Raw genomic sequence first — 24130 nt, 5'->3', positions numbered from 1 at the left:
CCTTTTAGAGACCGAGTGCTCAAACCCACTTATTTATTGCAAAGTGCCAACACGGCAATTAACTGGAATACTGAGGTTTTAGATTAGAAAGACAACTCCTACATTAGCATGCTATAGCGTCTATAGAAGAGAGCTTGTAAGTGCTGCCCTCCAAGCTTAAAACACTAGCCACCGATTGCAGTGGAGGTCTGTTCTTGAGAATGAAGGTGATTTTTATTCAAAAGTAAAATTGACAAGTTGTTTGTTTTTTACAACCTTTTTGCAATTGTAACCCTTTATCATGATGAGAATAACCCTTTAAACGAGGGATGTCAAACTAAATATACATAGGGCCAAAATTAAAAGCTTTGACAAAGTCGCGGGCCAACCGTGATATTTGTTAAAAAAATGTCTACTACAATTGAGGAAGTTTTTCCTTATCAAATAAAAGAATTAACTTTTGGAATTCTAGTGAAATAATATAATGTTATGTAACAGCAGTAAAAAGCATATGGCCCAATGGCCGGATATAAAGGATACACAAACATGATGCTGCATACTGTATAATAGCCCCATATGATGCTAAATACTGCAAAATAGCCCCACATTAAAAAAAAACAAAAAAAAAAAAAAACACTACTGACCTCTGCCCGTTCCAGTGCTGATCTGGTCTCTTAATAAATCAGTCCTACCTGTGGGCATTGCGCCATCTTGGCAACAGCGCTGCACTCTCCTCAGCCCGCACATTATCCCGTCCTGAGCATGCGCAAGATCCCTGTCCTCAGCATGCGCGCAGACTGATGTAACGGCGCGTGGCCTGACGGGAGAGTTAGGAGCAGAGGGGAGTGGATGCGACGCTAGTGATGGTGGAAATTACGAGCAGGCTGAGAGTGGTGGCGGCGCTAGTTTTGAGGAGAAGGCGCGCATGCATGCCCCCTCTGGCACACGTACCATAGGTTCGTCACCACTGTACTATGTGCTGGTCTGGTCTATACTATCTGATGGGCTATACTGTGTGATGTGCTGTACTATATGATGTGCTATACTATGCTATGTGGTATACTATATGATGTGATAGCTGCAAAACATTATTGGGAAGCACATCTGGTCGCACAAGAAATGGTCACAGAGAAGAGCTAAGGACCCTGCCCTCTTGGTAGCAAGACTATTTTACACACAAGAAGGAGGGGCTTATAGAGAGGAAAAAAAATCAGAAAAATGCTAAATTCAGGAGAACAGCAGAATTTATACTATGTTAAACAAAAAAAAAAATATGGCAGGTGATAAGCCTTTTTTACATTAGAACATAAATGCTTCATCCAATGCAAGAAAGTATCTGTGTTTTTCTTTTTAGAAAAGTGTAGCTAGTCGGCGCCATGGGGCATGTGCTCTGGATGATGGCTGAGAGGAGTATGGTGAGATCTTCACGCTACTCTGTCTATTCCAAAATACTCTGGAACAAAGCTATGGCCATAAACCTAATCTTTGAATAAAAGATCCTGGCACATGTGCATATGGCACTGATAATGGCAGAACATGGGTTTGGATTTGAAAAGGGTCACTGCTGCAAGAAACTTTTATGCCATCAGAGAAATCTGCATCTTTCTCCACCAGGACTTCATTAATTTTCAAAATTCTTAATTCATGGGTAAAATTTGTATTGAGTGAAAACAGATTGTTCCATTACTGAGATGACAGCTGCCACTGGTAATATTCTATGTAGACGGGAGAAAGAGGGAGGAGACACAGATAGATCTCCGCCCTCCTCCCGCCTACATAGAATCTTATCACTTTTGCGCTTTTTGACAAAATAGTGTCAGCTAAGTACCCTATGTTATTTACATGTATTATTACTACTTACTGATTTACTTACTGCAAGATATTTGTTCATTTTTTTTTTTAACAGGGATGAGCGGACCCGTGAAATTTCGAGTTCTAGTATGCGACCCAAACTTTATTTCAAATTTTGGTTCAGGAACCAGAACTGTACTCGAACTTGAACCAAAACCTGAATCCCACTGAAAACAATGGGACCCAAACTTTTGAGCTGGAAAATTCTCCCTCCCCTCCCCTCTCTATCAAGTTTGGGTCCACACATCCCTAGTTTTTATACTAAGTTATGTATATTAATGGTCACGGTGTGAATGTATACCTACGAATGGGACTTATACCAACATTTATTCCAGCTCATTTCTTTTGTTTTTTGTTCTTGGTACATACAGCGCAGTGGCTCCTGCTTTTTGGGTTGTGCATTTAGTCTTTGTAGCTTTCCATGGGCAGGTACAAAACAGTCAGGCCTGGGTCTTGCTCTGCCCCATCTATTGAGGTCTGTTGGCACATAGATAGGCTTAATACTAGCGATAGGACCATCATGATTGAGTACACCTTGTTGCGGTGGGCAGGGCTGGCCCGAGAGATTACGGCGCCCTAGGCGAAACTATTTTGTTGCGCCCCTACTATTCTTGGCAGTAGATGAAAACTTGGGATATAAATTTAGGAGCAAAATAAACCACAACAACAATGACTAATTAACTCTCTCCTAACTCTTTAATCTTCTGAGAAGTTGTATAGGACAAATATATACAAAGTAATCAATAACACAAAACAAAAATGACCATATGTAATTAAAATTTTTGTTTCCTGACGGAGGGTTAAGTATACGTATTTTTTTCTCTCGGGCGCCCCCTTAGTGTAGTGTGTGCTAAGTGTGCATTTTTGGTTGTTTGCTTTGCTTTGCCAACATTTGAAAACTTAGGAGCAAAATAAACGCGTGGGATCAAACACCTGTCAGCAGACGATGCAAATGACTCACGTCCGTAGTTTAGAGCCTCCTTTCCGTGCGTAAATTGAACCTCAACGGGTTTTCTTTTAAATTTATAATTATGTACACTTTTCTTTCCATCCCTAAAACTTTTTGCCTTTTGAAAAGATTTTTTATAATTTTTTCTATTTTTTCTCTGGCACCCCCTTTGGGTCGGCGCCCTAGGCGGCCGCCTAGTTCGCCTATACGTTCGGGCCGGCCCTGGCGGTGGGATGGCTTTTATACTTTTTCATTAAAAATCAAATTTTATCAGTAGTATCTTTCGTCTCCTATCTCAGTAAGGTAACAATCTGTCTTCACCGAATCCAGAACTTACATGGGAATTGAGAATTTTGAGAACGAATGATCAGTCCTGGCGGAGAAAGAAGCAGATTTCTCTGATAAGATATATTACGTTTTTTATTTTCATATGTACTACTGATTTATGAAATAAAAATTAAAATGGTTACTCTTTAAAAGATGAGATGGGTCTGTACTAAAGAAAAACTGTAACTAAATATTGCTGTTGGCCTTATTTATTCCAATTATTTTTTAACCCGTCTTCAATAGCATTAATGAGTGCAGTACAAACTGAAAATGTTGCTTATGGGTTTGTGCTATCGGTAACTCTGTGTGGAGGTAGTCAGCAATTTCTGAATGAAAGCTGTGTACAAAAATACACACGATCGCTTAGCCCTGGTATAATAACTGCACCGTCATGTCTTATATCAACATACAAATCACGTATTGTACGACAAGATTTAATAAAGAGGGAAAAAACAGATGCAACACAGAGATAGCAAGCCGCAGGAACAGACTGTCTGAAAGGAATTATGTTCATACACACACAACTTATGGGGTAGATATCAAGGGAGGCCAAGGTCTGCATATTGCAGTTTAATCTTACAATGATATGCCTGGCGGTATTTATTATTCATGCCCATCAAACTATAGCTGCCTGTAGCTGGCAGGGGATGTGAAAGGGAACTTTTTGGATGAAAGGGAGTGGGTGCGGCAGACAGCATCTCGTTCTTTGGCGCGCTCTGCCTTGCCTATAGCTGAAGGAAAACAGACAGTGACTTTTGCAAAGAGAAAAACAATTTGGTGACTTAATGCATGAGTTTACAACTGCAAGTAACTACAAAAAAAGTGGAATTATTTTCAAAAGGTTCTCTGGTGGAAGATAAAATCGTAGAAAGAACTGTACACTATACAGATGTAGCAGCTGCCAACATGGCAGTTTGCGGGGAACGGTAATTCAAACCATGGGCTGGATGAATCAATGATTCTGAGCCGGGCTGTGCTATGCAGGTACGGTATATTTAATTCTGAACTGCTGTCATTTCAGAGAAATCATAGTTTGAAGTTCAGAATATGGACCATAAGCAATAACATGACTAGTCCAATGCTAACCCCAGTCCGGTTTGTATATGTTGTCTCCGCCTATGGTTCCCAGACGGATTTTATACTATGTTTTCTCTGAAATGGAAGAGCATTTTCAGAGAAAAAACATATAGTACCTAGCTGTATTTGTGCAGTCAAGCTCTGATTTATGCTGCCCGTAATTTGGGCAGCATGAGTTGACTGACAGGTTCCCATTAATAGCACATTAATAGCACAGCACTATCTGTGTTGGGTCACCATTTTAATTTACTTTGAATGAGTGGCCTTCTATACTATTGCCAAAGCACACTGCGTAAGTCCTGATGGCTGCAGCTATATGTGTAGCTGGTGTTTAAAACATTTTGAAAAATTGAAAAATTTCTGGCATAAAAGTTTAATGACGCTTGGCTTTTTCACACCAGCTCTGCGCCAAAGTGAGTGGTGCATGGGCAGGATGGGGTGTGGTGGTGGCATCAACAGTTATGATATGACTTATGCTAGACTGGCATGGCATTTTTGGTGAGGCAAGCAAAGGCGCCTGCCACTTGTCAGACACTCCTGATCCAATAAGAGACAAACAATTCTTAATGAATTAAGAGTATCTAACGTCAACATGCCCCACATTAAGACTAGAGCAAATATAGCCGGTCATGGTGAAACGGGACCTAACATCTTTCATTTTAAAAAAGCATATACAGTGAAAGCTGGACCCACCTTTTTACATGTGTCATCACACTGGTTAGTGGAAACGGCAGCAGTGGGTAAAGACAAATATACAATTATTGTTATAGCCAAGCAGAAAGCAAAAAAGCTCTATTACTAATATACAATTAACTTTTTGATGAAAGTTTAAGACCTTAACAATTAATACAAAAAATAAACAAATAATAAAGAAAAATAACAATACAAAGTAACTTAATACTAATAATAATAACAATTTTACAATTATTATTATTATTATTAACAATATATTTTAACATTTTAAATTTTAAAACAGAAGATATCAAATGGAAAATCCAAGTCATCTGCTACTTTCAGTGCAAGGGTGTAGCTTTAAAGAAGGAAACCGGACGACTCCAGTAGTCTACGGTACTTATTCCAGAGAGAGCAAATGTCCTACTACATCCCGTAATAAACTACAGTCATTAAAACATTTCAATACTTTGGATGCTGATACATTTAAATGAGCAACTTAAATCATACAAGAAAAGTATTAGGGGCTAATGCAGAATATTTATCCTCTCCGAGGTTCTATGTCACCAAAGTAAATCCCCATACGTTTCTGAGGAACGATCCCTTCAGCATAGGACTCATCCAGACATCCATATTTTACGTTTGGGGAAAAAAATGATTTTCATCAATGTATTAAATTAAATTTTCATTATCGTATGGCCAGTGTGTCATGTTTTTTTGGATGGCATCCATGTGCTGTTCATAATCTTCATGGACCCATACAGTTTAGTGAGTGATTTTGACCCTTGATTTGGATCGGAAACAAACATGTCTCCGTGATATTTTGGGGACATTTTATTTGTAACAAAGCAGATACATGTGAATAGCACCATGGACTATAATGGATATGTACCGTTTCCATGAAAAATGTGGAAAGAACATGTACGTAAAAACGGACATCTGAATGAGGCCTTTGGGTATGTGCACACTGAGATTTTTTTTAGGAGATTTTAGAGCAGAAACTAAACAATAACTCTCCAAATTCTGTTAAAAAAACCTCAAAAATACTCAAAAACTTGGAGGATTTGCTCAATTTTTGCTCCTAAAACCCTAAAAAAAACTCAATGTGCACATACCTCTAGGTTATGTGCACACAGCTTCTTTTAGACGCAGCCGCCGATTTTTCCCAGGCAAGGACCGCTTAAGAAAAACTACAGCGGCCGTCTTCGTGAGGCGGCTTCGCTGTAGCTCTTGCAGTGGCGCTGCTGACGGCTTGCACTATTGAGCATAGAGAGGGGGCAACTTTCTAGTGGAAGTCGCCCAAAGAACAAGAATGTCACTTCTTTTAACTGCTTCAGGGTTTCCGAACCAATAAGACGGAATATGTGCACAGCATCGTCGTTACGACATTGCTGTGTGCAATGTTCATCTTATGGTGAACTTTTACGCCACTTCTTCTGGTGAATTCTGGGTGGAATCCACCGGGAAAAGACACTGTGTGAACATAACCATAGCTGGAGTGTGGATGGTACAGCTGTAATATAAAAGCTAAAATGGAGCTTTATTACTGCTTGCTGTGAATTTCAATAAATGCCAATTGTTCTATCACGTAATATTTTCATTCATACATAAATGGACACTGTCATTTGAACAAGCAAAATCAATAGTACAAGTGAATACAAGAAATATAAAGGTTATTAGAGAAAGAAATGTTTCTTTCTCCGCTTATAAGTGACTTCTTCTCCATATTCCAGTCTCCTAAACTTATCATTTGCTTCCAAACTGCTCTGTCAGGAATCCATAAAAATGTATATTTTGTAAGGTAAGATGATGGACACCATAATGGAAACCTAACAGTCCTTATTATAGTATATGGGGTCTGTCAGACCTTATTGGTGTCTGTTATATGACAGATCCTGTGACTGCCAGTATTTTCATTGCTTTGCCCTATGAAGGAGCAGGACATTGGGAATATTAAAGCAGGTGTAAACATAGCTGTATAAAGAAGTATATGAATAGGAGGAGAAATATGAAAGGAGGGAGGATCAGAGAGAGGGACACTGAGAGACACACCAAGTTGTTGCTGCTGCTTCCTAGTAAGTGTTTTATCTCACTGCAGTGCTAAATTTACATCTCTACTGTTCAGAACTGCTGTCCTCATTGCTGCCGCTTCTGAACATGTGCAACAGGGAGATAAGGGATCAAGATCTTCTCTTTATGTAAAATGTATAGAAAACATCACAACAGCATATCTCAATGCACTAGCTCAATGAAAACTGACATTTAAAGCAGGCTCTCATGAGAATGTAAAATATCATCAGAGTTTCATCCAGAAAACTTTTTTTTCACTTGTCATCCATGTAGGTCTGATTTCCTATGTTACAGAATTGCAATATATCCATAAAAAATGGATTCTATACTGTGGCTGTTTATGGCATCCAACTTGAAGTTGCAAGTCGCACCCAGCACAAGGAAGAAACAAGTGCATGTTGCGATTTTTTTTTTTTTTTACACCTAGATTCAGTCAAGGAATAAATTCGCTCATCTCCACTGCCCCATTAAATAAAACTGGTTCCAGTGCTGTCCATGCGCTGGCCTTTTTATCACAGACAGCACGTGAACCAAAAGTACGGTTGTGTGAACTTGGCCTTAGAGATTGAACCACAGAAATGTGGTAAGTAGTATTATTCTTCACGTACACGTGACAGCTTATTCTGAAAAGTCACCAGAAATGACAGGTATGCGTTAATGTCATAAAGAGGCCCTATAAGGATTAAGGAACCCCGATAACAAGACACTTCTGCTATAATACAATAATAAAAAATAATATAATACAATAGTTGAGGAGTTCTGGTAAAGATATTGAAGCCAGAGTGATGTTTTTTCATTAGCCACATTCTATTGTTTTGTCTTTTATGTGTATTTTTAATAGCAGTAATACCATATTGTTCGATAAAATAGTGAATGGAAGTTTTCGTGCATTTTGTGTCAAATCAGTGTAGTTACCTTGAAGCGATACGATACATGCTATAGTCCATAAGAAACTAGGTCTGAGCTGAAAAGGTAAATTAATGTGTATGCAAAATGTAAATGCATATAAACACATGACCTTTACACAGAGAAAACAAAAAGCAAAAAACAAATATCCTAAAATAAAAAAAGTAAAAATTGCAAAAATTGCATGAAGGTAGTAATAATAATAAGGGTATTTAGTAAACATAATTTTTGATCAAAAGAATGTACAAGCCATCCCGCCACGTCACGGCAACCCTTGTGGGACAGTCCTAACTCTTGTCAAGTGACGTAAATGACGACATCTTCGTTCACATTTACGTCACTTGACAAGTGGAGAGGTTTTAAATACAAGAGTTAGGACTGTCCCACAAGGGTTGCCGTGACGTGGCGGGATGGCTTGTACATTCTTTTGATCAACAATTATGTTTACTAAATACCCTTATTATTATTACTACCTTCATGCAATTTTTGCAATTTATTTTTTACTTTTTTATTTTAGGATATTTGTTTTTTGCTTTTTTTTTTTCTCCATGCTATAGTCCATAACATATTATTCTCTTCTTCCATCTTCACAAGCACATCACTCTCCAGCCTCCCAGCTTCCTATTTGTTGGTTGTGAGCTCCATCTAATTGACCGTTGTGACCTGCGACATGGCTGCACTTTTGGTATGAGCTGTGCTCTGTCAGTTGAGCCTGCTGTGCAGCAATGGAAAAGCATAGGAGCTCGAGAACTGGATGGATCACTTGCAAGCTCTATAACAGTTTGAAAACAAAACCTCCATGCCTAGAAAACCAGCCACCTTTGTAACTGATCACTCTAACCTAAGCAGCAAGAAGCTCACAATAGAATTTAAAATCCTTCTGTTCATGAAAATAGAGAGGATTTTGAATATATGAGATTAATTGCAAAGTTTCTAATTTTACAAGCACTTCGCAATTTACCAATTTCAGAAGATAAAATTCATTTAAGATTTTGCATCAGTATCATAGCATAAAAAGCTCTGAAAGTCACATAATTTTGGCACAACTTGTGGCTACGCAAAATGATGTGACTTTTGACATTCTCACACCATTTTCGCCCAGCTTTTGACAAAGTGTGCAGAGCTGGGACGGGACAGAGACATGGCAAGCACTGCTTGTCAAATTCATGACAAGCACCACTGTTTGCTACACCACAAATCTTACTCCAGTAGGGACTAGAGAAGGATTAATGGCGAGGCAGAAGTGTACGCCACTCATCCAATGCTCCTTAGTGATGTAGAAATCTGACTCCAGCACATCTCCTATTCAAGATTGGCGTGAACAAGGCTGGTCTTGATGAACTGGGCAAAAAGTATTTAACTGCACTGATAATTCCCTGTGCTATTGGTTAAAATAAATGTAATACTGTATATCTATCACTAAGTTGATGATGACGTTAATGCAGGATTTTATGACATAGACCTTTCAAATGATGAAAATAATTGTTCTTCAACAGTTGGTGAAATACAGGGCAACTGGTCAATGGGTCTAATGAAGAATAAAACCACATGTTGGTTTCCTTTAGCACATGTTTTATCACGGTGAGATGAAGTCATCATGAAATGTGCAGAATGAGTGGCACAAACAAGTAGGTGATGGAAGGGGACCTATCAACACTGTCAAAGGACTTCAGCACTGCACTCACATCCCACAGTTACGTCTCTAATGGAACAGATAGCAAAGTGTTGGAATGGAGTAACATAAGCTGCTGTGAGGAAGCTGCCAGGCAGGTGCGATGAAAGGACACTACAGCACTTTACAGGTAATCGACTATAAAAAGAACATGGAGGTGATGAGGAGTGGAGCAGGAGTAAACCATTCACATTTCTTATAACTCACAAATTTCACTTATATAAGTTTTCTTAAAGATCTTTGGAATTTTTCCCTAGTTGTAGATGAAATGATGTCAACTGATTCTGCATCTTCACAACGTGATACACATGGCACAGAGATCCCATGTCACAGACGCTTAATGTGGAGGTCCTCAAAAATGATTCAGAACTCAACACCTGCTAGATGCCATTTATAGTAATGGTTGGGTCCCCACGGTCACCAGAATATGGGTGCAACTACACTCCTAAAACTTTTATTTTAAAGCAGCTGAAACATTTCGTTTAGTTGGCCCTAAGATGCCTCAATACATCTAGAACTGCATTATGAATATCACGTTTCTACAAAGGACCTTGTCGAAGAGCTCATCCCCTCTGTAAGACAGAGAGAAGGAATTCAGTTTGGCAAAGATACATTTTCACTCTCTCATAATGGTTGTGCATAAATCTGTGCAACGGATAGTGCTTGTGTAGGTTCTCATACTTAAATCATCATAGGGTCAGGATGGGTTACACATGGTGGACAAGGGTCTCAACCCCTAAAAAAGAAACATAGTTGACTCACTCTCATTATCACTATTATTAACGTTCTGGAAGTAAATGTACTTAGTGAAATGGAGATGGAGTTGCTGTAGAGCGAAATAGGTGATGAAACAGAGATTATCCTAAAGCAAGTAAAGAGCTATACTCAAGGGTGTAAAATAGCTTAGTAGAAAGACTACGCAGAGAGGTTTAGCACTGACTCACCTACAATTTGGACTAATTGCAATGACCTTCATAGCCTACAAGGTACGCTTAGCCCTTGGCTTCAGTCAATCTGTTCACCTTTGCTGTTACAAGTACCTGGGGACTGTCGCTACTGTGATGACATATGCTAATCAACAAACATACCAAAGTAAGACATTGGCATTGAAGGGGTTTTCCATTGTTAGAGTAGGTCATCAGGTTTGACTCTCAGGACACCTTGCTGACTAGTTGTTTGGAGGAGCTATGGCGCTTGTGCCATGGCTGTAGCCTTTTTACATCATGCTATATACCTGTGTGAGCAGGTCGCAAGATGCAGTAATGGACAGGAGGCAGAGCAAGGAATTTAAAGGGGAAGTTCAGTAACGATAAACTTATCAGTCCGACAACGTCAGAATGTGGAATTCTAGTTTCCAACGGTGGCACCAAGGCAGTGGCGCGTGAGGGGTCAGGCATGGTCCTGAAGTAGATGGGGATCTGGATCCTGGCAGCAGTGGTTCCTCTTTGTACTGATAAGAACTGAATGAGTTAAATGAATTCTGCTGAACTTTATCTTTTCTTCGAGGAGATGTCTCAGACATCTCCCTTGTGAACCAAGGTCAAATATTTCCTGCTTACATGGCAAAGCTGTTGTAGAAGTAACTATTTTTTTTTTCTTTATTGCGCATGTCTGTAAATGTCTAAATTCTTTGCTATAAAAGATGGAAGCCTAACTGATAAGCCAGAGGCGCGCAGCAGGCATCCCGAGTTGTATTATACAGCTTGCGTCTGTGTTATTCTTCTCGACGGAGCAATCAATTAGAGACATATGGTGCCTTACACCCAAGAACATCGGTCCTTCAGATGAAAGAGATATCTGAGGGATCCCGACAGTACTGACGGGGGTCCTGGGTCCAGGAACTTGGTGCAAGAACATGCACAGTCTTTATCACTGCGAGAACTCAAAGTTGCTCGACAGTTGTATTCGGGCGGATCAGGATACAGTTCACAGCGGGTCACCCGTGTTCTCCGTCTCAGCACGCTCGCGTCTATTTTCTGGCTGGAGATTTGGTCACTAATGGTCACGGATGCCAACAGGCACTTTACAAGTCTCTATCGGCAGTCTATGCGTGAGGATCTTGGGCCCCTATGGCGTGGACCTGCTCCGTCCCGATGCTCAGACGTAGGAGCATCAACACTGTCTTCCTACGCGCCGCGCATTCCCGCCAAGTCTGACCTGTTTCCAGCGCGCTGTGGCTTTTTACGCTTAGTCGCGCCCCCTATCACTTAGTGCAAAGGTCGGTCCGGGGTTTTAAGCTTTCCCCCATGCAACATGGAAGACAGCCCCGACAGTTCCGGATCCATCACAGAAAAGGTACGCCCGGTCCGGTCCTTATCCTAACACCTGCACGGGAAACACTTAGTAGCTGCAAAGCAATGTATGACAGTCTTCAACAGATGTAGAAAAAGAAAAAGTTGCAATGCTGTCATGAAAAGTGTGGTCCCTTTAAACAACTAATTAATGGGGGGAGTTGAGAGACCTCCCCCAATCTAACATTGATATAGTCTGTCCTAATATCCTAACATTGTTATAGTCGTCTATCCTACTACTATGCTGTCCAAATTCTACATCTTTACAGAAATATGTTGGGTTTACCCAGATAAATTTAGGGTAGATCTGATATATTTCCTCCTGATCTTTAGTAATGAAATGATGTAACTCCAACTTGTATCATACTAGGTTTTGTAATTATTTTATAATAACGTGCATCTAAGAACTTCATGTACCTATGTCAAGCTCTGGTACCCAAAGTGAACTACAGATGACTTCAGACTTACTGTCAATGCCAAGTTAAAATGTATGAACATTAAATATATACGGTAAGACATCTACAAGCACATCCAGAACAAATCAATGCACGGCAGAGTCCATTTTAAATGAAGTCATAAACCACAATCAATGAAATCTGAATTTCAACAACACGGGTCATGAAAATAGACAGTAGAAAGAGCAGTAGCATAGCTACCGGGGGGACAGAGGGGGCGGTGGCCCCGGGCCCCGCACTCTGAGGTGGCCCACCGAGCTACGTTACTGTAACTGTATCGGCGTGCACAGCGCTCCCATACAGTTACATTCTGCAGCAGAGCAAGGAGAATCGATCTCCCTACTCTGCCGTCCAGCCACTATGGGCCCCTGAGAAGGCGGTGGGGGGCCCCGGTGCCAGCAGTGGGCCCCCCACCTCACAGCCAGCAATGTCATCCTGGGCTATTCTGTGTGCACAGGACCTGTGATGAGGTCACAGGAGGGGCGGAGTCAGTGGTCTCATGATCAGGGGCTTCAGTGGCTGCAGGTCATTACTCTGCTGTGTTGGTTGTCATGGTGCTGGATGAGGTGAAGTAAGTTTCTGTGTGGGGTCAGGAGGGGTTTACAGGGTGGATGTAGCAGAGCTGTGTGTGTATGAGGTGTACAGAGCGGAGCTGTGTGTGTGGAAGGTATACGGAGCAGAGATATGCATGTATGAGGTGCACAGAGGAGCGGAGCTGTGTGTGTATGGGGTGAGCAAAGCCGTTTGTGTAGGGGGCGGAGCCGTGTGTGTACAGTGTGTACATAGCAGAGCCGTGTGTGTACGGGGTGTACAGAGCAGAGTCGTGTTTGTGCGGCGTGTACGGAGCAGAGCCGTGTGTGTGCAGGGTGTACGGAGCAGAGCCGTGTGTGCAAGGTGTACGGAGTGGAGCCGTATGTGTACGAGGTGTATGGAGTGGAGCCGCGTGTGTACGGGGTGTGCGGAGCAGAGCCGTGTTTGTACAAGGTGTACAGAGTGAAGCCGCATGTATACAGCGTGTACGTAGCAGAGGTGCGTGTGTACAAGGTGTACAGAGCGTATGTACAAGGTGTATGGAACAGAGCTGCGTGTGTACAAGGTGTACGGAGCGGAGCCGTGTGTGTATAGGGGGTGCGGAGCAGAGCCGTGTGTGTATAGGGGGTATCAGGTGCAGTAATGGGGACACATACGGCAGCAGCGGCTCAGCATTGGGGTATCAGGTGCAGTAATAGGGACACATACAGCAGCAGCTGCTCAGTATTGGGGTATCAGGTGCATTAATAAGGACACATACAGCAGCAGCGGTTCCGCATTGGGGTATCAGGTGCAGTAATAGGGACACATATGGAAGCAGCGGCTCAGCATTGGGGTATCAGGTGCAGTAATAGGGACACATACAGCAGCAGCGGCTCAGCATTGGGGTATCAGGTGCAGTAATAGGGACACATACAGCAGCAGCGGCTCAGTATTGGGGTATCAGGTGCAGTAATAGGGACACATACGGCAGCAGCGGCTCAGTATTGGGGTATCAGGTGCAGTAATAGGGGCACATACAGCAGCAGCGGCTCAGCATTGGGGTATCAGGTGCAGTAATAGGGACACATACGGCAGCAGCGGCTCAGCCATGGGGGTATCAGGTGCAGTAACAGGGACACATACTGCAGCAGAGGCACAGCTTTGGGGTATCAGGTGCAGTAATAGGGGCACATACAGCAGCAGTGGCTCAGCATTGAGGTATCAGGTGCAGTAATAGGGACACATACGGCAGCAGCGGCTCAGTATGGGGATATCAGGTGCAGTAATAGGGACACATACGGCAGCAGCGGCTCAGCATTGGGGTATCAGGTGCAGTAATAGGGACACATATGGCAGCAGCGGCTCAGCATTGGGGTGTCAGTAGGATGAGGGGTTTGTGCAGGTTGGGGATACATGGTGATGGAGCTGGAATATGAGAAGTGAAACATGTCGTTGTTGTATTCTCTGCAGCTGAGTCCTGGCTGGCGGTAATATCAATATTGGTCTTTATATAGAGATTATTTTCAGCAACATCCACTATTAGGGTGCGTCACCGAGTTGTAATCAAAGTTACCTAGTTAGGGGCCCACTCAGAAGTTTCGCCCCCCCTGAACCAAAACCCTAGCTACGCCTCTCAGTAAGAGGGATGAAAAGTTCTATTAGATTTTGTTTTCATGCATGTGACTAAGTATCTACCATAGCTTCCTAGGAAAAAATACAAACACAGCAAAATAATCTCTAAGTACTTTTATAACACTGCTGAGGTTAGTCCTGGTGATGATCTTCACCACTATGGATTTGCTATGTGCTATGCAGCAAAGAAAGATTTCCTCCAGTGATTCATCGCTGGTTAAAATCCTTCTTTGCTGCATCTTGTGATATATCCTGGACTTGGCCAGCTCCGTGCGATGATCTTCATTGGAACAAGGCGAGCTGACTCTTCTTTCCCCATTCCCTCCCGGCTGCTATGTGCAATGGGTTCAAATTTGATCAAAGTTACTATGTTTACTCTGTGTGGGATTTTTCTGATACTTCACTATTTCTCTAATAATCGATAATATTATATTGAAACTGACCCTATAATGCTTCCAACTTCTACATTAGATTGTCATCCTCACTTTAATACAAACATTCCAAGCGCATTCATCGTACAGTGTTATGTGCTTTGATTGTACAATGCCAGTGACGCATGTAAGCTGAATAAAATGATACCTTGATATCTGTGATCCGAGGTCTTATTCCAGAAAAATCCAAGTTTTTCTTATATGTAAATTAGCTGTTCCGGATTATGGGTTGGACACTGATCTGCATGAGAATCTGCTTCCAAGGATTATTGTTAATGATGTGTAATGGCCGCTTTCTGGTCTCATGATCTCACTGCAGAGCTGTGTGTGATTATAACTGACACATCTGCAGGTTCCCATCAGTGCTACAGCTTCTATCTCACAGCTATCAATAGTGTTATGTCAAGGAAACCCCTCTTTAGGGAGAGTATTTTAGGGGAGACAAAAGGGGTCTCGCACATGTTGTCAATGATGATCAAATCAGGACGGTCCGTCGGTGGCTTCTGCTGACGTCACGTCGACAAAGCAGCAGCTTTTCTTATGGTCTGCTCTGTTGACAGTCCTTACTACCGATGTCATGCTGATTGATAGCTGGCTCGCCGCTGCCTAAATGTGGGAAGGCAGCTGTCAATTAGGATGACATTGGCAGTCATGCCCCATTGACAGAGCAGCCTGGAAGAGGAAGAGCTGCTCTGCTGACGTAAGGTCATTTGAAGCAGCAGAATCATCGGCAGGAGCAGTCCGTGACCGCTCTGAGCCAGGGCTGGGCAGAATAGGCAGGTAGTTAGCAACTACCTGCCTCTCAGTAATTAGCCCCATAAAAAAAGCAAAATAGTCCTGCGTAACCCCTTTAAAGGTTTATTGCAACTTTTCAAGAAGAAGATAGCAGAAAAGTAATTGTAAAAAAAGACCACTATTACAATTTACTATTTATTAAAATTTGACAAGAATTTGATCTTGATAGTTTTCTATTTTATGTTTACAGCTCTTTGCCTATGGCGCTAATTCTGCAGTCTAGTATTGGTAGTCAAACATATGCAGTGCTTACAAGCTCTTTTATATTTAGCTTGTAAGCACTGCACTGAAGCTGACCAGGATTGCTGGAGTGCACTGTTAGCTCCGGATCTTAGCCAGCTTTAGGGCCACTGTGCTTCCGATCCTGAAGACGCAAAGTTACCAAATATAGAAGAATTGCAGGTGTGCAATTTGTGCCATCGGTGAAACACTGGTCTGAACTATCAATAGATCAGGAGTACCTTATCCCTAGCAATCAGCAAGAATGCTGACTGGGGAGTGCTGCACTCCTGAAGAGAGCAGACAAAACAACCCCCTTAACTAAGGATGAATGGGAGAGTTTATTACTCTTATCTTCTTTCTTCTGAGCTCCTCTCAGTTGATTTATAACTGTTCAGCTCAACTTCCATGTGGTCATAAATTAGCTTAGAGGAGCTCAGAAGGAGAAAGATAAGGGTAACAAACTCTCACTGCTGTCAGGATCAGTGGATTCTCAGTTAACTCACTGTTTACCAAAAGACAATGGAACTCAGAGGCTACAGAAGGCAAACGGTGGAAAAGTTTTAATAAAAACAAGTTGATAAAAGGATTTTTAGCTCCCTAAAACTATGCAAATAATTAAAAGTGTCCATATCTTTTATAAGTAATTCAGACTACTATTTAGATTTAACAAACTAGAGCAAAGATACAGTTTGCTGCCTAACGATAATTAGGTTGTTACCAGATGCAAGCAGAAGTAAGAATCGCCCTGAAGGTTTGTCACTCCTATTAGGGAAATCCTGCTATAATCCACTAACAATGATCCCAGTCTCTATATATTGATAGAAAAACATCTCATTTTATGAATCTATAATCATTTTCAAGAATTTCCTAATCTATTAGAAGTCTATGTAATCCCACGAAATAAAAACAAACATGGAATATTACACAAATTAACAGCATTGGTTAACATCTCATAGTCGGCAAGCACCCTAACCAGAGGCTGAGTCACTGTTGTTAAAAAGAGCAGATCAGGGAGGGTGGAATCATCCACCGCGTCAGGGAGAATCTGCCGACACAACAATAGGACCAGCACAATTTTCGCCTGTGACTCATTGAAGCAATATTGTCTTTACAATGAAGGTGGTAATAATAAAGTCAGAGGCGGCAGGTACCGAGTTTCTGATCCGTTATCCTTATCACTATAATTAAATGCTATAGTACATCTTGATTCACTGTAGGTATTTCTGTTTTTGGCATAGATGGACAAACCTATAATGAGTTGACGCATCACATTTATCACTGATGCACCTGTTGTGATGTCAGTCACTGATAACTAAAGAGTAAATGTAAGAATTAAAATAATAGTCAATGAATACTAATCATCTGTGCTGAATTCTAGGCTGAATATTATCAAAATGGACTTATTTAATTATGGGATGTGCTGTTTCCATATTAGCAGATGCCAGTAATTCATCTAATGAACATTAACATTAGATTGGTTATTGTAGGTCACAGTAAATAAATTTCACTCGGGAAATAAAATGGCATAATGCTAATATAATAAGTCTGGATGTGCAAATTCTCTTTTAGCCTTTTTAATGCGTCACCATTAGAGATGAGTGAACTTATTCAGAAAACGTAAGTCAATCAAAAAATGGCTCATTCAGATTTGTGTTCGGATTTTCGAACATTTTTCCTCAAAGTCGTCTAAATTCGGATGCAATTCCGTAAATGATCGTGTTTCCATTAATGCTTTTGTTAGGACTTTGGCTAGGATAGTGGTGCTGTATGATGAGTGGGGGGACATGTTTTATGAGGGGAGGGGTGGGGTGGGGAGAGGCCAGAGGAGTGGCGGACTGTAATTTTTTTTTTTAATTAACTTGTGTGTACATTCTGGCAGCCAGTCAGGGCACAGAAACCATTCACAACGTCCGGACACAAGGGCTTCTGTCATTGGCTGCCAAAGTCTCGTGTCCCTCTCCATATAAAAAGCGGACGGTTTCTGAAAGCTGATGTCCGCCGCAGTCCCACAGTACCAGTTGCCCAGTCGTCATTACTTCTCTAAAAGCTGTGCCTGCACTAAACTAGCATGTCGCAGACAACATCACTGTTCCTTGAAAAAAATCTATGTCAGCCAGGGTGCATTTCACCACTGACACCTGGACGAAAAAACATGGCCAGGGGTGTTACATCTCACTGACTGGGCACTGGATGACTCTGGTGGCTGTGGGGGGCAGGTAGGCAAGGAAATTCTCCACAAGTCTTGGACAAACCTCTGTATCTAACACTTCCTCCACTGCTTCTGTCTCCTCCACCTACTCTAGGGCCTCCATCTGCACCTCAACTTCTCCCTTAATGAGACACACATTCCAACAGAGCAGGAGTGGGCAATTCATTTTCCTGAGAGGCCACATGAGACACCATGACTGTTGTGGAAGGCCGAACCAATAGCTTGAAATTAATTCTACTCAATATTTATTAATATTAATTATATCACTTAATATTGAGCAGAATTAAGTATGCTGACACCCCCCTATATATCTTTGAACCCAAGTACAACCCCTTCTGTATATCGTATGAACCCCTCACAGCCACTTATATACAATACAGCATGAGCCTCACACAGCCTCCCCATATACAGCATGAGCCCAACACAGCCTCCCTATATACTGCATGAGCCCCACACAGCCTCCCCATATACAGCATGAGCCCAACACAGCCTCCCTATATACTGCATGAGCCCCACACAGCCTCTCCATATACTGCATGAGCCCCACACACCCTCCCTATATATACTGCATGAGCCCCACACAGCCTCCCAATATACAGCATGAGCCCCACACAGCTACCCTATATACACTGCATGAGCCCCACACAGCCTACCTATATATACTGCATGAGCCCCACACAGCCTCCCTATATACACTGCATAAGCCACACATAGCCTCCCTATATACTGCATGAGCCACACATAGCCTCCCTATATATACACTGCATGAGCCACACACAGCCTCCCTATATACAGCATGAGCCCCACACAACCTTCCCATATACAGTCTCTCCACATACCGAATGAGGCCCCACACAGCCTCCCCATATACTACATGAGCACCACACAGCCTTCCCATATACTGCATGAGGCCCCCATAGCCTCACCATGTGCTCATAGCCTCCCCATATTCTGCACGACAGTCCCATGGAATCCCCATGTGCTGTCTGTCACCCCCATAGAATCCACATGTGCTGTCATCTCATAGAATCCCCATGTACTGTCTGTCACCCCATAGAATCCCCATGTGCTGTTTGTCACCCCTATAGAATCCCCATGTGCTGTCTGTCACCCCTATAGAATCCCCATGTGCTGCATGTCACCCCCATAGAATCCCCATGTGCTGCATGTCACCCCATAGAATCCCCACGTTCATACACATGAAAAAACAAAACACATACTCACCTCCGTCCCGTTCCCTGGCGCTCTGCTCTTCTCCCTGCCTCCGGTGCACTGACTCTTCACACCACAGCACACAGCTGATGTGATGAGATGATGTCATCGCATCAGCTCTTTCACATGCTGAGAATTCAAAAAGATTTTTGGCCTAGATAGGTGGCTCTTCCAACACAACTATCATCAAAAAAGCATTACGGAAGCATGTAGCCATAAAATACTACCATTTTATTAAGGTCAATACAAAAGACACAAAAAACAACAATAAGTGTAAGATAAAAGGAGATGAGTATCCAATAAGACACCACAAAGTACATGAGCTATAAAAGTGATATACTCAATGCTAACATCATGCACATCATCTGTGAAGCATTATACATGAAGATGGTTTATAAGTAATACAGCTAAATCACACCGAAACAAAGCCCATATGGTATATTATAAAATATTTCCACCAAGGAAAATGGGTGAACAGAGCTAACTCAATTCACACAGAGCCTCGTGCACTAATATGATAATGCTAGTTATTGCCATACATTAATACCTGAGTGGTAAACAGATCGAATATCTGGAAAAACATCAACAAATGTCCCTATGTAGTATAGCTCCATAGTGGAGCAGGAGTTGCTCCTATAGAAAGATGAAGGCAGCAACTATGTAAAAGCTAAATAGGCTATGAGAAGGGTAACTGTATGCATGTCAAACTGTGATATGCTGAGAGTGCTACATGCTAGCATAAAAAGTGACAGCCCAAAAACGGGTAAAATACAAATAGAGCATACGACCTGTGAGTGTGAAGGTCCCCGACACGCGTTTCGCGTAAGCTTCGTCCAAGGGGGTAAGTGTGTCTGGTTACCAGAGCTTACTGACCTTAAATAGGGAGTCCCTGATAAGTGCATCCAATGCATCTGTGCATGAGAGGGGCCGCAGCTCCCAGCGTGTGACGTGACTCCCGGTGATGCCAACCTCTAAGCCATCCGGTTACTCCCCCATCCAGCACGTCATGAAGGGGAGGCGGCCCAGGCTCACCAGGAAGGACGCACAGCCAAGGCAACAGTCAACATGAAGCTGATGTCACCTCAGCTCACGCCGCCCAGCCACCACCCCACATAGCGCGCTGCGAGGGGGAATCAGCCAGGACATGTGTGCCGCCAGGCCGACTGTCACCACTATGCTGTGCTAACACACAAATGAGACATCCACTACATGGATACATGAACGAGATCTAACTGCCGGCGTGCGTAGTGACCCCCGGCCACGACCCCCCCGAAGCGTCCGGCTACACCCCCACCCAGCACGCCATGGAGGAAGGCGGGCTGAGCAAGTCAGGTAGGACGCGTAGCCAAGGCAACAGTCAACGTAAGGCCGACGCCACCTCAGCCCACGCCACCCTGCTGCTCAGCCACCACCCCACATAGCGCACCACGAGGAGGAAGCAGTCAGCACATGCAAGGAGAGGTGCGTCGCCAGGGCGACAAATCATGCTGTGCTAATGAAATGGTTGAGTTGCACCCCAGTACAATGACAAAGCCCATAATGGGCCAAGTTTACAATATAGGCATAACGCCACAATTACCAGACACGCAACACCAACCCCAAATGCGCTGTCCCAGATACCCAGCCGCTCCCCCACCCGGTACGTCAGGGTGAGGAGGGAGATCGAGCTGCCAGGGGAGACGCTATAAGGGGGAAGTTTGCAACACCGTGCCATGTCGTCACAGACTGCCAGTCGGGACCCCATCCGGCGTGTCAGGACAGGGATGCCATACCGGCAATATCTGCGAACGTATGTGTCACGGGGTTCGCCAGATGGAAAAGTAAAGCAAAAAAATATATCTCCACAAGGGAGAACACTGTAAGAGGGTGCAACATCAAACCAAAGGGGGGGAAACTATACATATGATTGAGCATACAATAACGTCCAGAATAATCAAAGAATGTCCAAACATGCTATATGTCTTGCAAAATGGAAAGGAAATTGAACAAGACACACTAACACAGCATAGAATATGGCATGATACAGAACAGGACTCGAGAAAGAGATGCGCAGGTTAATACCTACACAACGAAGGAGCGCTATGGAGTGATGTAGCACAACACTGTGCTACGAGAAACTGATGCACACAATGACGCATACATTGAAGCCCAGAATAATGAAATACTATCCAGGCATGCTATATGCCCAGCAGAGTAAAAGAAGTTATGTAGAGCACACTATCATAACAAACATGACAGGGTAAAATAGATAACTGAACAGATAAAAGGCATCAGGAAAAATTTCAATGATACATACTCACAAATTTGATAATGACACTAGAAAGTCCCAGTTAATTTGGTTATCGTGTATCTTGCATCAGAAACTCCTGAACGGTGGCTTCTTTAAAATCCCTGAGCACTGGTAATTTGATTGTAGAGGTCATCGTCACATGCTGATTGGTGGAGGAAGTGGCTGGAGGGGGCGGGAATGCTGTGGCCCACGGACCTCTGGTTTTCAGCCCCACGGCTGTCTCGGTCCGCAGGCCGGACTGAGACAGCCAGAGGGCCAGATGTGGCCTGCAGGCCGCACTTTGCCCAGGTCTGCAACAGAGAGAATCCTCCCCACCTCCATACTGCGCAGTCAGGGCTCACCACAATCAGGCAGTGTTTAAATTAATATGCCTTGGAGATTGTAGTCACACAGCTCAAGAGTTGTGGACAGCTATACAGACCGAACTTGAGCAATGGTGGTCTCCACTGAACCTGGAGGCTGTGTGCGATAAGGTGCAAACCTAGTGGTGGCCCAAGGCCAGGGCATCCCCATACATGTGGCTTGCATGGCTCACGTCCGCAACTTGGTGTTACAGCAATTTCTATGCCACTATCTCCGCCGGGATGCGCTGCTACAGAAAACTTGCAGCGCTACAGAGGTCTTTGGCCTACCGGTTAACCATTTGATAAGCAATGTGCTGGCATGGACGAATTCCAGTCTCCACATGCTGCAGCAACCTTGGAAATAGCAGCGAACCCTGGTGCAATATGTCCTTTTGCATAGCCTGGGCCAACGTAGTACAGACGTGGTGCGCAAATGAAGGACTTCTGCATCCTTCTGCACAGCTTCGAAATAGCTATTAAGATAGTTAGCACTGACGATGCCGTCATCAGCATCACTTTTCAGGTCATCTACATGCTGGAGCACACTTTGGACTGTCATCGCACAGGCGGGTGCATGGGAAGGTAGATTACAGCGATCGAGGGGGGCTCATGGTACCAGACAAACTGTTAGTGAAGGTGCAGAAGCCAAGGAACAAATGAAGGCGGACAAGGAGGAAGAGGTGCTGGACGTGCAACAGTCAGGAGATGAAGAGGATAATGATCTCTTTCTTGTCCATGGTTTGCGGGAAGGGACGGAGAAAGTAATTTACCCTGAAACCACTACACCATGGACTTGGACCTCATGGAAGCGCCTGACACCTGAGTGCCTTCTTGCTGCACTATCTGCAACATGATGCCCGTATTGTTAGGATTAGAAATAGTGCTGACTACTGGGTTGCCACTCTTTTAGGTCCACGGTACAGTAATAAATTTTGCCAGATACTTCCCCCCCCTGGAAAGGGACACGCGCATGTTGGCGTATCAAAACACGCTTGTAGAGTGGTTTACCCAAGACAGTAATGAGGCACACAGTATGCATCTTAGTTATAGACTTCTAAACTGGGAACATCGAGTCTTCAATGCAAAAACATTAGCAGAGCCATTGTAAGTTGCCAAAACAATTTCTGATAGTCGTTTCAAATATTTTTTACACCAGCCCATGCACCAACAGAACAGAGTACAATTACAACTCTGACACATTGTGAATGACTGGAGAGGATGATGAAGGAGTATCTCAACTACAATATCAATGCCATCAGGGGGAATTTCGACCCTTTTGCATTTTGGTCTTCAAAAATGGAAGAATGGCCTGAGCTCACCTGTCACACCATGGAAGTTTTGTCATGCCCGGCAGCCAGCTTTCTCTCAGAATGTATCTTCAGCGCTGCTGGTGGAGTCTTGATGGATAAGCGCATCTTGCTGTCCCCTGACAGTATAGATCACCTAACTTTCATCATCATGGATCTCCAATTACTTTTGCACCCAGTCGTAGACTGGGCAGACTAGGCAATGGTGTAGTTTTTAGTGTGCTGCGTTGATCTCGCGTTATTGCAGTCTGTGCCACCTTTGTCGTAGCTTCTGTGCCTGGTGTTGCTACTGCTGCTGATGTTACTAACAATTTTTTGAAAGGTGGAGATTCTAATTTGAGTCTCCATCTGGTGGGTTGCCTGTAGTGGAAGGGGTGTCAGAGGCCCATTATACTATTTCTACTCTGGGGAAATTGATGCCACTTTACTGGTGTGTACCAATAATTTTTGAAATGTGGAGACTCCAAGTTGGTCTCCTTCATGTGTGTCACTTGTAGCAATAGGGCTCCCACACCGGCAGGCCTGCACTTACTTTCAGTCAAGTACCTGTGTTACTATCCTTAAATTTTTTTACCAATAGTAGTCTACAAAACCGATGTTTGTTGCATCTGAGTGTGGCTTAGCAAAAATCTAGTTTGAGCTGTTGTATGAGAAATCAAGGCTCCCAGCAAAGCAGGTTTACATTGGTCCCTCACTCACCTTGTCTTAATTTAAGCTTAAATTCAAAGCTCTAATTGCTGTCCCAGACCCTGATACCTCATACATGGCCCACGGCTGAATGCTGCTGTGCCATTATTATTATTATAGCTGTGCCTCTAGGAAATGTACCCATCTTAAAAATGGGGCCCTGTCTACCGTATATTGAAAGTTGAGCGCACATGCCCAGTGGAAGTTTCACCTTTCCATTTGTGGCCATGGAAGATAGT

The 24130-nt window shown here is 43.1% G+C and overlaps 1 protein-coding gene across 9 annotated transcripts in view; it reads right to left on the bottom strand.

Annotated features, from left to right (window-relative positions):
• Positions 1-24130, bottom strand: part of LOC141095489 (sodium channel protein type 5 subunit alpha-like) — a 524914-nt gene that overhangs the window by 148803 nt on the left and 351981 nt on the right. For 5 of the 9 annotated variants that reach the window (XM_073581518.1, XM_073581512.1, XM_073581511.1 and 2 more), the window contains one exon: positions 4877-4897. The exons of the other annotated variants lie outside the window; for them this stretch is intronic. In XM_073581518.1, the coding sequence (XP_073437619.1) occupies positions 4877-4897 (21 nt within the window). The remainder of the gene's footprint in view (positions 1-4876; positions 4898-24130) is intronic. 9 annotated transcript variants of the gene reach the window in all.

Source organism: Dendrobates tinctorius, unplaced genomic scaffold (assembly GCF_039654945.1).
Source record: "Dendrobates tinctorius isolate UK_male_01 unplaced genomic scaffold, ASM3965494v1 ptg000070l, whole genome shotgun sequence".
Lineage (NCBI taxonomy): Eukaryota > Metazoa > Chordata > Amphibia > Anura > Dendrobatidae > Dendrobates > Dendrobates tinctorius.
This window is presented reverse-complemented; position numbering and strand designations above follow the sequence as displayed.